Below are 17,008 nucleotides of genomic sequence, written 5' to 3' on the forward strand. Positions count from 1 at the left end.
AGATCTTGCTCCGGAAATTCGAAGCTCCCTCGGTGATGAGCTCTGCGGGAAAGCCCTATATAATGAAAACAGCGAGAGGACAATTACAGATTCTCTGCGTAAGAAGCTTCCGTAGAGGGAATAATTTAACGCATTTTATGAAATGGTAGATCACAAGAAGTAGATACAGGTTTCCGCGCGGACTACGAAGGAACGGTTCTATAACGTCGCAGGAAACGATCTGCCGAGGAGTTTGGCCATCGGAGACCAGCGGCAGCCCTACTGAAATGCATTATTTTTAAATCTAGAGGTTTTCCAATATTGGTTCGAATCAAATAGCGCGATGCCATTCCTAGCTTCGACACTGTTCAGACAACCGGCTGTAGTGATTTTTTTGCCAACTGTGAAGGTTATTCATTACTCAGTGCAATTCAATTCAAAACGCTGTCCGCGCACCCCTACCGAATTGATTTATTTTTATTTTTAACACATATGTGAAGCTCTTCCGCGTTCTTGCAACAAATTCAGTCCTGAAAACCGTACAATTTTAAACCATTAAATAAAATGACACAGCCAACAACCGGACAAGACTTGTTGCCCACCTTGTACATGCCGCTCCTACACACGAAAGCGATCCTCTCCTCCTCTGTAACGTTTAACAATTAGCTGATCAAAGAAAGCGCGCGTTTCCTTCTATAAGGCGAAGCGACCATTTGGAATCAATGGCGGCGTGATGAAGAACAACACATACATATAAACGTCAGCGCAGAAAAGGCAGAGACAGTCGGAACCGCCCTGGATTAGCGAAGTAGAGGAGCTAATTCGTGGAAGTGAGGCGCACTCCTTCACCGGGCAACGCCGCAGTGTTCGTGCGGGGACTGCCGGGGAGAGCGGCAGATGCCGCCTTTGGCCGCATCGCCGACAGCGTCCCGTCCGCGCCTCTCTCTCCGCACGCGCCTGCGCTCAGTCGAGGCCCCGGGTCGGGGCTGGGATTCGAGCTCCGAACGTTCGACCGCCGCACTCGGCCCGAGACGCTCCACGGCGCACCCGAACAATGCATCGCCTCTTGGCCGGATGTCTGCTCGCGTGCTGCCTCGAGATGGGACTGGGAAACCACAGGTGATGATTTTCGTCGTTGGCATTATAAGCATCCCGTTCTCTAAACTAATACAATCTCTGCTCGTTTTTTTTTGTTAGGTGAGTTTTTTTTTATATCGTGAATATACAGGTGAGCTTGTTGAGTTTATACATAGTTAAAACCGGAAACAAAGGAAATAAAGCACAGGACAATGACGTATGAAAGACAGTGAAGTACTTTTTTTAGACATCAACATTTATATACTCTTCTCCTGCATCCTTTTTTATGTTTCAAATCGCATGAAATGGCTCCCATGATCCAAATTGTTGTAGCTATATATTTGGTGTCTCGATTTTAAATTAATCTTTTTATAAACAAGTCACAACAGTTAAAAATAATTGAATACTCTTTGTACATTGGACCTTTTTTTTAAATATTATAGGCACATTGGTACAACAAAATATTGTGTATTCAACGAAAGGCTCACTGATAAAAAAAAAAGACGTTCTTTGATTAGGAGTCGAATTGAGAACTCCAGTATTCTTTTTTCTAGGTGTCTTTTGGCGCAATCGCACGATGTGGGCGGCTTGCGGTCGTGTATCACTACAGTGTGAAGCACGTTAGAGGCCCAAGGCTTGCAGGTGTATTCCGGTGGCTAAATGGAATACCCGCTGCAGCTCAGTAGCAAACTGACATTGTGATGTCTAAACCAGAACGTTAAATTTTGTTTCTATTTTGGTGTGCAATATCGAAGTGTTTTATTGGGTTTGTATAAATTCCAGCTATCTACTTTTAAGAATAAACATATGGACGTTGCAAACTCATGCTCTTTGAGCGTACCTTTAGAGCCTTCGCTAAGACTTCATATGACACATGTTTCTCCAATCACGAAGACGCCAAAAATAGTGGTTTGTCACATGACCATTCGTCTCTTTCTCTCCGCTCATATGTTGACACCAAAAGGAAAGCGCAATCAAGCATGTGGTTTGCGTGAGGCATTAAAAATGAGTAACAAATGTATATTTGAGGGAAAACATCTTGCATTTTTGTTTTAAAATAAATTAACCACCTGAAAACCCTCACGTGTTTTCTTCACTGGCTATATACACATTTTAAACCGCAACCTCTCTTTGTTCAAGCGTTAAAATAACGTTGTTGTACATCCATATTGTCATTTACGGGATATTACTGTCCCAATGCAATTCAATTCCACCGTGGTTGCTAATTGGATCTTTTGGAGATCCCGTAACGAGTGAGTATTTACAGTTTACTTCCAGATGTGTGAGGCTGAAAATATGTCTTTGTACTTGACGTCAACTAATTCTTGTTAGATTGCCAGGGCCAGTGCTGCTGTCCCGCTCTTCTGTGAAAGTAATTGGCTTTATCTTGCTTCTTATTCGCACGCACAACTCACGCAACTAGGTTTGACAGAGCTGGAGCACTGCGGAGACTACGCTATACTTTAACAACTTAGCACAAAATAGCTAACGCATATTACACAAGGGTTGCACGTGACGTCTTCAAAGAGCACCCCGATGACCTTCAGAAAAGTGGGAACTCCCCTCTTATCAGGATCCTTTCTTGTGCCTCCCGGATTTGCACCAGGGGTTGCTATTCTCCTCCCAGAAGATTGTAGAAGATTAACCCGTCGCACAAAATTCGTGCAAAGCAGCTTCCTTTTCCTCCTCCTACATGGTGGTCAAAAGTTTGCGATTGGACGTTAGGGCAACCGATGCATGGGTTTAATATTTTTTCATCAAATGTTTTGCCATCGAGAAAGCATGCATGCTTTATAAACCGGAGTTCCATAAAAATTACAGCTTATAGCCTATACGCTATTCAAATTTATCTTCGCCGTGTGGTCTAATAGGCCGTACAATACAATCACCGAGTTAAAATAATTGATTGTTTATTCTTTATTTGAAGGTGAATGTAATGATATTTTTCGCGCTAGAATCAGAGATAAAGTCTATTTTAAACCCAGTAGTATGAGCGTTATTTCGACATTCAACTTAACGGATGATGCGTTTAAGAATAAATATCGCCTTCCAGAGAGAACAGATAGAATTAGGAAGCTAGTCAGCATCACGGACAACTTCTTAACCAAGAAAACAATTATTTGTCTCCTGTTAGCATTGTTCGTTAAACATGCTTAATCGTTTCTTAAATTCAAATTAACACCTATTGTTGAATAGTACGGGATTTTAGGACGGTTAGGAGGATCTGTCACTAGTTGTTTTCTCGTGAATATTATGTTACGTGCATTGTGCATTATTATTTTTTATGCTCTACAGTTGTATGCGCAGTTTTGTTATCGAAATGGTGTTAGACTCCCACCAGTAACAAAAACTACGCAAATGTTTAGCAATGGCGCGTATTGTAAAGCTTCTGAAAACAATAGGTAATCTTGTTCGGTTATTCTAATCTTGAAACCATACGTAAAGGACGAGAGCATAGAGGTTGCTTTACATTTGAATATAGTATAGTTGTTAGGTAGGTGTACTTTTAAAAATATTTGCCTAAAAAGTTCAAAAAGGAATGCGAACATCCGCGAACAATTTTGCTTAGTCAACTGGATTAACTGAGCGCATCAGAAAAACATTGTCAATCTACTGTAATATCTGCTCGCGTAGCTGCCGAATCGAGCAAGAACGTTCACACACCATACTTTTTTATATCTTAAAGTCTAACAGCTTGGTCAAAATGGCAAAGGGTTTCTGGCTGGGTTTAGCTCTTAGCATTGAATATATGTGCCCAGAAATGAACCGGTTGAATACAGCTAAGACACAAAACATTTGCAATAGGTTTTCTTGGTAATACTAGAGCAATTTTTTACACCAAATGAAGCTTTCTTTTTATAAAGATGTTTTTATGATACGCAAAAAGGTACTATTACTGGAAGTATAAATTCGTGATTTTTTCATCTTGTAGTCATAATGAAGTTATTTTAGCTAACGAACAATTCTGTTAAGAAACTACTCGTGACTCTAAAGGCGCGTTCACGCTCTTGCAACCGAGTACGACCGAGAAAGACTTCTTGGGACCGGATGCACTGAGCGGAGCTGGTCCTAAGAGATCGCAAGAGGCTTAAAAACCGGTTTGGTCTCTCTCGGTCGCACTCGGTTGCAAGAGTGTGAACGGGCCTTTATAAACTGTGAAGCTCAACGTCAAAACTACAAGACAAGTGGCCTTTATGCAGATTAATATTACTTTTAACATCCTAATGTAATTTCGAATGACGTTTGAGAGAAAATACAAGCATTATAAAATCCTTAAAGTGAGCACTTAAAAATAAACATGATACTATGAAAGGGTTAGACGCAGCTTTTATAACGTGACGGTCTTTGAATTCGAGAACCCTGGCATTTGTTTCTACCTAGGTAACCAAAATGTACAATATATTTATTGGAGGGACCTTAGTCATCACTACACCGTTCTACACCACGACATAATGAGCAACCTTCTAGTTGTGCATTAATACAGCTGGAAGTACTTAATGGAAGACAATACAAATTTGATCGCATATATGAATATGAGAAAACATATTTACTTTAACGCCAGTGGTTAAGCGCAACTGATCACTACTAAACAACAGATTATTAAGGTTTGTGTACCAATTGTACAAAGCCAGATATTTATATTTTAGTGCAAGTTAAATAAGAGCTCTGAAAAATTATGTTAAAATTCTAGAAATATTATATATCTGAAAAAAGGCTTTTTATATTTGCTTGTTTGTAAAGAGGGTGAAGAAAAAACAAGCATACTTAGATAGTTCAATTTGTTATACAATTACGAAAATTATAAGTATTCAGAGTCGTATAAAATTAAGGTGGTACAAAATGACTGAAAGCCTGAGTTTGTGGTTTGAAAAACAGAAAACGGTGAAGTAGAAAGAAGAAGGGACATACAACGTTGAGAGGTTGTCTGCCCCTTTTTCTTTCTACTGCGCGATTTTTCCGTTTTTCAAACCACAGTCTCAGGTTTTCAATCATCATGTATAAATTACACTAGCTCGCCTGCACTTTAACCGTTTTTTCATGGTAGTACAAACTTGGACTATAATGTGTGGGTCGCTACCTGATCGACGCCCGATCGGGACGTGCCTCGCTCGCTCCCCAAGAAGTCACCCACACAGTGCGTGTTCAAAAGAGTTTACTCAAACTCACGTCGTCTGCGAGCCGCTCGTCGCTGTCGTCCCAATGACCTCCCTGACCGGTCCCTTTCGAAGTCGGCAGCCCAAGACTTCTTCCTTTGTCTCCGTTCCCCTTTTAAGACCTTCCCAAGTCCTTGTCCCGCCGACCGCCCAATCGGGAACCTTGCTGCGACCGACCCTCCGACGTCAGCGCTGGGTGAGGGGGCGCTTGCCCCATCCCTCCCGGAGAGCTCGGACGTTCCGCGACTGGACGGCGACGTGAAACGGGAAGGTCACGGGGAACGAAGGAGCGCCCGGCAGCACGGCGACAGGGACCGGCGAGGTCACGAAGCGCGGAGGAGCCAGGGAGAGGGTCCCCACAAATGTAAACTAAAACTTTTGATAAAATAAACACCCCTCTGATAGAGGAAAATAACCCTGAGGGTATGTAGGCACGCATGAGAGTAAGAAGTAAGTTCATAAATTTGAACGGTGAAAATAGGGGTGGACTATTTGGAACCGTAATCGCAAAAGAAACTCAGAAACTCTATTCAGTTAAAAAGATAACGAAGCTCGTATCCAAATTATAGAATGAATTTTTTCTTGTACAATACCAGAACTTTCAGCTACAGCTTGCCAACTGATGCGTTATAAAAAAAGGAACTCCTGCACCCCCAATTACAGCGCCCTATTGCTGTGTTTAGTATTAAGAAATATGGCGCCAAATTTGAGTTTTATTGATGTGCCAATCCTGACGTAGTGATTCAAAATGTATCCTAAAAATATACGAATGCAAAAAGTGGGCACCAAAACTGAAATGAAGGAAATAGTACCAAAAAACACCGATTGTGGATTGGTGCACTATATGCTGCTCAAACCTCCGTAGGACTACGTCTGGGTTCCACAAGAAATGAGAAGGGGGGGATTAATGTTTCGTGGAGTCGCGCCTGTGAAAAGCGTGAACTGCCAGCACTGCAAAGGACGCGGTCTTGGCCACTGGGCGGCTATCTAGATCGATGAGCCAAGATTGTAAAATCACGGCTGGAGGAGCGGCGTCTATCGCTGTTTCAATCAGACAGGAGCGCGACGCGTTGCAGCGAGCAGGCGAATGAGCCAGAATATAAGAATTTGATGCAGAAACCACTATGCTTGCTTGCTTATGAGTTGCGATAACATTCGTCCCGAACAACCTTGAGAATGACGTCCCAGACGACGTTGAAAACGACGTCCTAAAGGACAACAGAAAAAAACAACGTCTATTACGACCTTAAGGGCGATTTCATAGATGACCTGGACGACGCCCAGGAGGAAGTCTAGAACGACCTCTAGAGTGACCTCTTGGACGATATTAAGGACGATGTTTAGGGCGAGCTCTAGAACAACGTCAAGGATGACGTTTTAGAGGACGACGTCAAACACGACGTCTAGGATGACATTAGTACGACCCCTAGGACGACTACAAGGAGACCGTTCTAAAATACATCCTCTGGGACGACCTCCAGCACGATGTCGAACACGATGTCAAGGTCGTTAGGTCCTTCGAAGAGGTAGCGAATGTGAAGCAGTTTGAAAATGTGAGCTGGATTGGTCTATTGTGCATACCTACTGAGCATTAAAAGGCCAGAGAAGCACCGTCCAGAAGGCCGTTGTGCTAATATTTTTGCGTCGCCGGCGAAGGCCAACGTTGGAAACATATTGGAAGCGCGTGCTGCGTCAGCTGTCTGCTTCGAAGCAAGTTTGAACCGAACGTTCACGCAATCGTCATGTCAAATCTGTGGCCAGCGTTGGCCGGTACAAATGGCGACATATCAATCAGCAGTACGGCTTTCTTATATAGAAGGTGTTGGCCAGCCCGAGAAATCCGGGGCGAGGCGGGTGGTAGCTAAAGAATGCTATCACATTCAAAGGACGCGCGTGCGCACTGAGTAGCTCTAGGCAGCAGGCACCCTTCAGGGACTGCGGCGCTGCAAATCAATCGGCGCTCCGGTGCTATCCGTGTGACGTCACTTATACGACAAAATTTTTATGACATCGATTCCCAACTATGCACCTCATTCCAAGCGCGAAAAAAGACGTAGTTCTACGTCAGAGAACCTCAAGGCCGCGTAAAACTGTTCACAAAAAAAACGTTGAAGCGAGGAAGCTTTCAAAGGACACTGACACCACCTCCCAAAAATATTTTTATTTCTTGGCGATTTCTTATTGTGTCAGAAGACTGCCTAATCAATATTTTGCTACAGCGCCACGTACATTAAGCCAAAAAATCTCAAGCGCTTGAAACCAACCGAAGACGCGACATGTCGACTAGAGCGGATGAAGGAAAACGGAGGAGGAGAGAGTCGCCGGAAGTCACGTAAATACACACGACCGCGTTTTTTTTTTTTCTTCCTCCCTGTTTCTTCGGTTTTGCGAAGAAGACGACAGCTTTAATATTACAATGGTCAAGCCCTCGAGGGGGGACTCCTCATTCGTAGTAATGCACCTAGTCCACCGTGGATCAGGATGTTATCTGTTAATCACCTGCTGCAAAGGAACTCCGCAGACTCCAAGTCTGGCAGCACCACGTCAGGCCGAATTCGCACCTAGTAAAGAAATCGTACGCAGGCCTATTCAACACCAGGAACGCACATGGGGCTTGACATATGCGTGTACTTTAAACTCTTAAAAATTCGGGTTCGTAAAACGAACGATGTTTCTCGACATCTTGTAAACCCTGAGATGGGGAACGATAAAAAACGGACGAACACAACAAAATCTCAAACGCAGCTGCGTTTGAGATTTTGTTGTGTTCGTCTGTTTTTTTATCGTTCCCCATCTCAGGGATTACAAGATGTCGATTAATTACCAGCTCGCCTGCACTCTCTCACTGCTTACGATGTTTCTAGCCAGGAGGAGGGCAATGACTTGGCGACGAGTTCGTGCGAATGAGCTTGGTGGTCGGGAACGTCGTGCTGAATAAATCCTAATGATTTTGTTCTGTAAAACATTTCTCTTTCGAAGGTAGAAAGATTCGCCGGTACGCCAAAGGACAGTTCTGAAGGAGAGGTACCACGCCCGCCGTTCGCCGCCGTCGCTTAGTCCGCTATGTGCTTCCGTCCATCCCCCGACTCCCGCGATCCCGCGAATTCGGGATACGACGCCGTGTTGAGAATCATGCTCTGCATGTGCTTCTGGTATTCTGCAACTTTCTTCTTTTTTCAGGCAATGTATTTGCAGCGTCTTAGACGCCGAAGAAAAAATAGGTTACACTTTTTTTTATATTTTTATTTTGAAATCTGTGCCTTCAATGGATCACGACTTCGTGTATTTTTGTCTGATTGGCACGCGACCACGGAGTAGAAAGTGAGCGCGACTCAAACCGCCCAACACTCGATCGGCGGTTTTCGGAAAAAGAAAAAAAAAACACGAAATTTTAGCTGTAAATTGTGTATTGGGTAGCTAGGTGTTCATACGCCATGTCAAATAAATAAAAAATAATACTTTCATATGTCATCTAAATAAAAAAAAAAATAATACTTCTTCGGTGTCGTCTTAAAGTTTATTTTTACTGCGGTTTACGTTTTTCCAAGGAGAGCAGCAAAACATTCCTCGCCCGAGCAGAGGCCCGAAACCGGGACCGTTAAATTGAAAGCAAACGCTCTACCAAAAGAACTATCCCGGCTGTCATCAGCGAAGGGACAGAAAGCTTTCGCAGGAGATGCTTGCTTGTTTTAAAAAATAGTTTCTAGCTTTTTTTTTACTTTTTATTGATTATTATCGCCTTTCGTTACCTTTTTTCAATCACAATACAACATTCAAAAAGTTGAATGCGTAACAGATAACAATCGGTTTATAGAGTGTCGTTGAATTCGTATAAATCATTGTTCTTTCTGCTTGAAATAATCGCTTCGCTCTCAATTGTGATATGAATTTGTCGGTGTTTCTCGAGAGTTGAGACGATTGGTTAATGTACTTAACTGAACCGCCTCATTAAGTTGCGACTTAAATTACAATTATGTGATACACCCGCTCTGTTCTTAAAGGAGTTTATTAATCTTGTTTGTTTGAAATTTTACCTAGTAAAACTTAAGTGGCACTCGGATCGACTGAAAATTATCTCTGTCCTAATTAATCAATGAGGTAAACTCAGAAAGATTCTATTTTTTTCCTGAAGTGAAAGTGGGCGTATAAAATATTTTAAGAATACATCTTCAAAACACAAGTTCGTCCAACAAGACTTCCTATGAATTATGATGACGCTTTAGGCATTTTGTTTCAGAAGACTAAATGGTGCTTTGGACGACCTGGAACAGTTAGACGACCTCTTGAGGACATATGACCGAAGGGCACTACCAACCACTCACCTCGGTAAGTTTTTTTTTTTTCTATTCATAACAAGGGATGTGATTAAGGACTAACAACTTTTATCAGTAAAAATATAAAACAAGTATTTTTACGTAATGTGGTATTGATTTGTGGCTCAAACGCAAAAAGGGTATTATAAAAAAGTTTTAGCTAACATTTGTAGTACAAGCGACATTTATGTTGGTTCTCGTGTGCAGAAGTCTTACGGCACTGCCCTTTCGCTTGATTCATCGCTTTGAGAGATCTAAAGAAATGCACTTGTACATGAAAATTGCATAACCCACTATACCGATTTCGAGCTGCCAAATCAGAAAACAGAGAGAGATTATATACGTGCAACTTATCAAAAATGCGTTAAACTGGTATTGAATCTGAAAGTAAAGTGGATCCCCTTGATTAAAGTATTTTGTAGTTAAGTATAAATTTAAAAGATATTCTGTGTTTTTGTTTCGGTTGAATTATTTCCTTAAAGCTAGGAGTACACAAGTATTTGTATCGCGTAAACGTTTAAAATTTTTATGGTAATAATTGAATACTTGTTGAATCGTGTTATTTATGAAGTCCGTGATTCTAAAACCGTACACCCGATGAATAACAAAAAAATGAGTTATTTTTTAATCAGTGTTTATTCAGCCATGAACCCACACTTTAATCAATTATTATCTTAGAAAAAGAATGATATAAGCATGAGTGTTTTAAGCATAGTCACACAAAATGTGATTTAGTAAAACTCATTCTTCCTCATGAAACTCTGTGTAACTGCTATATTATTTTTCCGTTTTCACTTGCGTATATTTTACGTACATCTTCCGACGGTGTTTGAAATATTTTGATTATATGTATGAAGTTCCTGAATTATTATGTATGTTGTGGAATATTTGCTTTTGCTGACCTTTCCAAACAACCATGTATCCATCCATAATTTAATCAATTACTATATATAAATATTGTTGAATAGTTCTATCTAAAACATGTAGTTCTGAGTTTGAAATATTAAGAAAGCATTGCTTTCCACGTAACTTTTTTTTAAAATATGATTTTAATGTGAGCATAATTCAATCCGACTGATATCTGTAATTTTTTTTTGCTCGCGTTATATTTTGCTGTTTGTTTAAGAGGTCATTTACACATTAATCTTTATTGTTACTCATAGGTGATATGCCAATTTTGGTCGCTTCTGTGAAGCTTACCTTGGTTTTATTATTCTAGTTTTCATTTGTGGCACTAACTTCTGTTTTGTTTTGAAGTTTATTGCATGAAATACAATTTTAAGTACAGAAAGTATTGATAATTTCTTTCAGAGCATTCCTATGTATCCAAGTTTACATGTTATGATTTCTAATTTGACTTTAAATTTTGCGATTCTGTGACTCGCTGTATGGTACAGCCAAAACTACCTGCAGAGCAAGGCACGTGCGCCAGATGTTTGAAGTCGTGAGTCTTTCTGGATGGAAAGAGTGGAACGCCGAGCACGAATGGGACACAAGTGCAGTATTATTTTTCTTCTCAGGACTCGTTTTAATGTTAGTAAAGTAGTGATTAAACTCTACTTTTAAACGAACGCTGGCGCAGCATTCGTGTCGAATTCTATCATTGCCCCGCGATTGGTCGAGGTAGATGGCGTAAAAAATCCTATTTCTAGGCCTTGCTTCTAAACTTTGTTTCACACCAAGTCTGATTTTATGGAGACAGTATAGCTGCGTCAAAAGTGCATGGTCACGCACTAGCCGTCTTATTGCGTTCATTATCATTGGCCAAATTTATCGCGCAGAGTAAAAAGTGCAAGGTCCCGGTGCAGTCCCGGTGCAGTCCCTGCGCGCGATTGGGTTAGCCGGCGAGAGCAAGTGCGCAAACAGGCAAGCGCCGCGAAAGGATGCTTCTTTAACCGCATGAAAACGCGGCGTCGGACGTGCTCGGACCTTGTGTAAAACAAAGTATTGGCGGTTTCGGCACGGCACTACTGTTTATGACTTGTGCTCGTCCGTTCCTCAGTCTTATTGATAACAGAAAATATAGCTTTATTAGAGATAACCACATTATGGTCAGCAAGGAGTGTTCCTGAAAACAATAGCTACCTCTTGTCCTGTGTACCAGTAGCCAAATTATGTGCAGTGCAAACGGACATGACAGCGCGATTTCCAGAATAAAATGACACCGTGTAGCCACAGAAGGTACTGGAAGGTATTGGTTTTCCCGAAGAATATACTTGGTAATGCGTCTTGGTTGTTATTAGTTGCAAAATCAGGTTAACTGTGTTATGTTACTTTAAAGCATGGACGTAGATGTATCTATCTAGTTCAATAGTCAAAATCTGAAAAACCAGGCACAATTAACTTCATCTACCATCCCTATAAAAATATTAATGAACAACAAGTAGACAAGGTTGCAAATGAGACAACAACTTTCTGGAAAACTGAGATGTGTGTGTCGAGAATATTGTCGAAGGTGCTATTGCCATTGATATGAGGGTGCTAGCCGGTATTCCGAACCGGCAGTGAACTTCGGTTTGAGACGTATTGCCATCTTATGCAAAGCCTTCCCAACCCTCGGACGGTCCACGGTCGCAATTGTTCTCGAGCACGAACGCCCCTGTAGCTTGATGGACTGTCACGCAACGGCCGATTTAAACTCTGTGGTGGGCCACCCGGCGCAATTTTGTTTTACAGCGGCAGCTGTTGGTCTACCTCGTCGGTTAAATCCGCTGATGTCCACAATCGAGACAGCCACGTTATTGCGCGGCGCACACCTTACGCTATTGCTCTCTCGGCATTGCGTCGTCAATCTCACGTTCACGCCCTCTCTGTCAATACGCGAAAGCTATCCCTTTTATCGCTAATCTCTCCATCCCCCCCCCCCCCCCTTTCCCACTTTCCTTTCGCTGCCGCACACAAAGCAGCCGCTCCGCAACCGAAACCACCCCCGACATTGTTTCAATATTCTTGGAGGGTCTACGGTGCGTTTACAAGGAAGACGCGACACAATTTGGAGCTGTCTGAGTACTTTTACCACTCCCCCCTTCCCCCTTAAAGGGGTACTCCGCCGATTTCTTCATGGTCCCCGATTTGCTTGAAATTTTGCTAAACTCGCCGAAATAGCATCGCCAAAATAGCATCCCAAATATTAGGTCAAAATAATTTTTTTTCACGAAGTTATTGAATTTACAATTTTGGTCCTCACCGTGTTTTTCAAACTGAAAGTCTCTACTGGCAACAATGAAAAAGTGACGTCATTGGAAGTGCAGGGGTTCACTTTTTGGACTGCAGAATTTGTTTCCAGCTGATTCAAAGCAGTTTCATGGTGTCAAATGAATGCTTTGGAAGCTCGCTCCAGTCCCCGCGCTCCAGCACGGAACAAATGATTGGCATATTCTATTTTTTAGACTGCTCGCCCGACTGGCAAGCTAACCTTCCACTGACGTCACGGCCCTGAAAAGGGCGGGTATATTTGAATGTTTGTTTTTGCATCATTTTCATTTGCCGATTTCGCAATAACTATTATGAATTTCACGATACTAAATAGCATACCAGAAAGGGCAAAGGCCGGGGAGTCGGAAAATATATTTAGTTGAGGTAGCTCAAGTATCGGCGGAGTACCCCTTTAAAACATGCCAGACCACGGAAGTTTCGCTTTCCATTCGAGTAGCGGGAATGGCAAGTGCCCCGCGCTCAGCAGAGTAGAGAAAGGGCCGCAGCGTCAAGAAAAAAAAAACAGAAGGGTACACGATTTTTACTTATAAGCAGAGGGTCGAACCGGAGCCATACCGAATCGAAAACCGGAACCGAACCGTTATTTTTAGCCGTACCTAAACCGAACCGAACCGTAATTTTCGCCACCTTCTTAAAACTGAACGAGAACTGAACCGTAAAAAAAAAAAAAATAAATAACGGCCCCCGGTTTAAAACGGCTCACGGTATTTTCTCTCTTTTTTATTACAAAAGGAGTGTTCGAGAAGTAAAAATTAACGGTTCTCTTTCTATGTAGTAATCAATTTGTCCTATACCGAATCGCAATGTATGAAGAATTGTGGGTTTCCCTGAAGCTTTTGTGTCGGGACTAAATTTAATCGTGTGTCGCGTCGTCATGTGACGTCATGGTGTCAAGACATACCTTCAAAAATTGTCACATCAGGTGGTCCTTTGACATTGTCGCGTGGCTCATTGCGTCAATTCGACTTAAATTCAGAACGTTACTAGATGTATTAGCGTTGTTGACACCGTGACGTCACATGCAATCACGATTCCTCACCGCGAGTCACGTGACACCGTGACGTACTCGATTGTGATGAGCCCGAGTCGAGTGCTCGGGCTCTTGACATTCAGCATCCATACAGTAATATACAAAATACAAAGACCGGACGCTTCCATAGGCTTCAGCGGCCCACTCGGCTCTCAGCAAGCGCTCCCAGCGGCCAGTAGAGTTCACAGTTAAATAGATGGAGACATGCAATAACCACCGGCTAGACGAATGGATGGTGAATAATGGCGGCACTTTTTTGATTGGGCGGTAGCCGGCGCCCTCTGGTCAACAGTAACTTACTAATTTTATTGTTGATAGTACCCGTTGTAATTTTGACGAATTGTTTTATACGTGCACGCAAATTTGGCGAAAATCCTGCTTTTTATAACATGCTACTAAAACTTACCACTCACACAGCGGAAAAACATCTGGACATATGCGCTAAATGTACACAAGGAACAACACAATGATGTAATCCGCAATTTTTAGAGCGCAGCTCTTAGGCGCCCGCTTCCGGCTTGAGCGGCGTCGGCGTCGCCGTCGCCGTCGGCGTAACCAAGGTCACCCCAAGGTCACGTGACCCCCAGGACACGTGACCCCCAAGGCCACGTGACCCCTCTCAAGATCACCCCAAGGTCACGTGACCCCCCGGTCACGTGACCCCCAAGGTCTCGTGACCCCCGAGATCACGTGGCCCCCAGGTCACGTAGCCCCCTCCCCGAAGTCACGTGACCTCCCCCCCCCCCCGAGGTCACGTGACCCCCTCCCCCCGAGGTCAGGTGACCCCCCGGAGCATATTAAAGAATGAGGGGAGGAGGAGGAGAAGGAGGAGGAGGAGGTAGGGGGTCTACCCTCCCCTCAGCACCCTTCTCTCCTCCTCCTCAAGAGCTGCGCTCCAATTCGGCATTACAGGGAGTTGTAAACGGCCTACACTTTTTTTTAAATTTAAGTAACAAGGTCATACACAGCTAGGAGACCCATTATGATGGGGTATTCATGTCAGATGCCTTACTCACGCGTGAGAGAAACACAAAAACACGAGTAATTTGTATCTGACTCGTCAACAGAACATCTTCAGTAGAAATGACGATTATATTACAGCAACCCTGATAATCGCATTTAACAATTACAATGACGACTGCAATCGGTTTGAGAACATATTGAAGATACTTGCGCATGTTCAGCGATCGGCATTTGCATATATGACTAATTCAGGAACAATTAAACAACAAGTGGCTTCGAAGTGTCCATCAATAAAAGAAACAAAAGAAATATCTGACCGCACTGAGACACATAGAAAGTGCAAATCTAAAGGAGATTGGCCGTGTATAGATTAGTGACCAGTAATACAAACGCCTCAACAAATGCAGAGAATGCAGCCTGCACTGCCCAATTAAAGATTCTGTATCTTGCCCTTAGTGAAAAGGCCAATGATAATGACTAAAATATTAAGAAATTGAACTCAGCAGATGGCTTAACGAAAATACCAAGGTTCTTATCAAAATATTTGATAGGTGAACGTCGGCCACCCACCCGTGCAGTAGAGGGGAAGAGGTATCTGAGGCACTGAAATAATTTCCACTGTATGTTAGCACTTGGTTTGCGTAACACTGTGCCTGCGCAGCAACGGTGACGATCACAGAGATTGATCTGGTAAGCAAGGTGCTGTGAGATTCGGTCGATCCGTGGCAATACATAAAGGCAGCTAGAACATCATAAAGGTGGTCAGCTGGACTGGTGAGAGGCAGAACCACCGCCGCTTACCGTGGGGAGAACCCTGACAACGACCTATGTTAATAATCAATCCGAATGAGGGCTCTCATGTTCATAATGACAAAGAGAAAATTCCAACACGTCACAGACGCATCTAAAGTGGCACAACTGCAAACAAAACACGGAAAGAGTAAAATGTATTAACAAGCTGACGGGCCTGTTTGATAATTGCGGAATCGTTCCCCCCCCAAAAAAAAACGAAAAAAAAAAACACTTATATACATTAAAACTAAGTGATGTTTACAGGATATACAGGGAAGGTCTGTTCGATGGTGTTGAACTCGCGATTTTGCTTTCTCCTATTTGACATCTTTTTTCTTCCTCTCGCCACACGCGTTACAATACTAAAACTCCCGAAAATCCACAACAGGACTTAGAGCATGCCTATGGGGTACCGCACGTGACAATTCCATAGTTTAAGGCTAATAGTAGTTTTAAAAGTTTACTCTATACATTCAATATGTTTATTAATTGTGGATATATAGCAAATTCCTGATTTAATTGGCACCGCTGCGCCTCCCAACGTCCAATAGAGTCCCTAGCTCCTGCGTCCGCTCTTTACGTTCCTTTCTCTATGCAGCACCGACAAACATCCGTATTAGCTCGTGTTCAATCAAAGATCAGAATAGCCTAACTCTAACAATATCTAAAGCGCAACCGATGTTTTATCCTTTGCCAACCCTAGCGCATGATTATGATGAACACTGGTGATTTACAATTAGCGTCAGATCTTATCGCCGCTTGTTGTAAGAGCGAGTTGAGGAGGGGAAAGCTGTTTATTTCATTTTTTTTTTTCGTTTGCCATTGAACGGAGAGGAACACTAATAGGTGTTTTTGCAACTTATTAAAGGCCGGGATTAGCTCTTAGTGACATTTATTTAAAGTGCGAAAATTGTTGCACGACCCATTTAACATGTACGCATCACGGAGGGACCGAAACATATTTTCGTTATTGCTCAACAACCTCAGAAAGTTCTCCCCGAGAAGACAGGCATTAAAAGGACTAAATATGCCTTAGTAATCGGATGATAAATAGAACTACAAGTGTTTGCGGCAGTTATACCTGAAAAAAAAGATTCTAGTGGCCTCAGAGGGACGGCCGAGAATTCGGCAGCCGCTCGAATTCTCGCAGTTCGTTTGAACTTCACAGCTCATTTATGATGTTTTTAATTTATAATCAGCAACATCATTGCACGCATATCTCTATTACAAAAGATACGAAATATTAGCAAATAACCGAGTCCTAAACAGGAGCCCGATGTTTCAAAAATGATTCAGATTTTTCATCAGGGGCGACCATTTGCACGTGGAGAGCAGCAGCTTCCTTTCCATTTACGGTGTGTCGTTTACTTAACTCACTTTTTCTTCTTCAAGTGCCCTAGTCCGCTGAGATACGCCGATGGTTAAAGTGCCCGTCAACCTATTTAGCCCGATTCATTGAAACGTCGGGCTTCTAACTGTTTGTG

At 42.7% G+C, this 17,008-nt stretch overlaps 1 protein-coding gene across 1 annotated transcript in view; it reads left to right on the top strand.

Annotated features, from left to right (window-relative positions):
- The first annotated feature begins 1,031 nt into the window (after positions 1-1,031).
- Positions 1,032-17,008, top strand: part of LOC8053475 (glycine receptor subunit alphaZ1) — a 98,920-nt gene continuing 82,943 nt past the window's right edge. The window contains exons 1-2 of the mRNA XM_029981906.2: positions 1,032-1,098; positions 9,448-9,536. Coding sequence (XP_029837766.2) covers positions 1,034-1,098; positions 9,448-9,536 — 154 coding nt within the window. The 5' untranslated portion in view covers positions 1,032-1,033. The remainder of the gene's footprint in view (positions 1,099-9,447; positions 9,537-17,008) is intronic.

This window comes from Ixodes scapularis, unplaced genomic scaffold, assembly GCF_016920785.2.
Source record: "Ixodes scapularis isolate PalLabHiFi unplaced genomic scaffold, ASM1692078v2 PGA_scaffold0__279_contigs__length_252992795, whole genome shotgun sequence".
NCBI classification, from domain to species: domain Eukaryota; kingdom Metazoa; phylum Arthropoda; class Arachnida; order Ixodida; family Ixodidae; genus Ixodes; species Ixodes scapularis.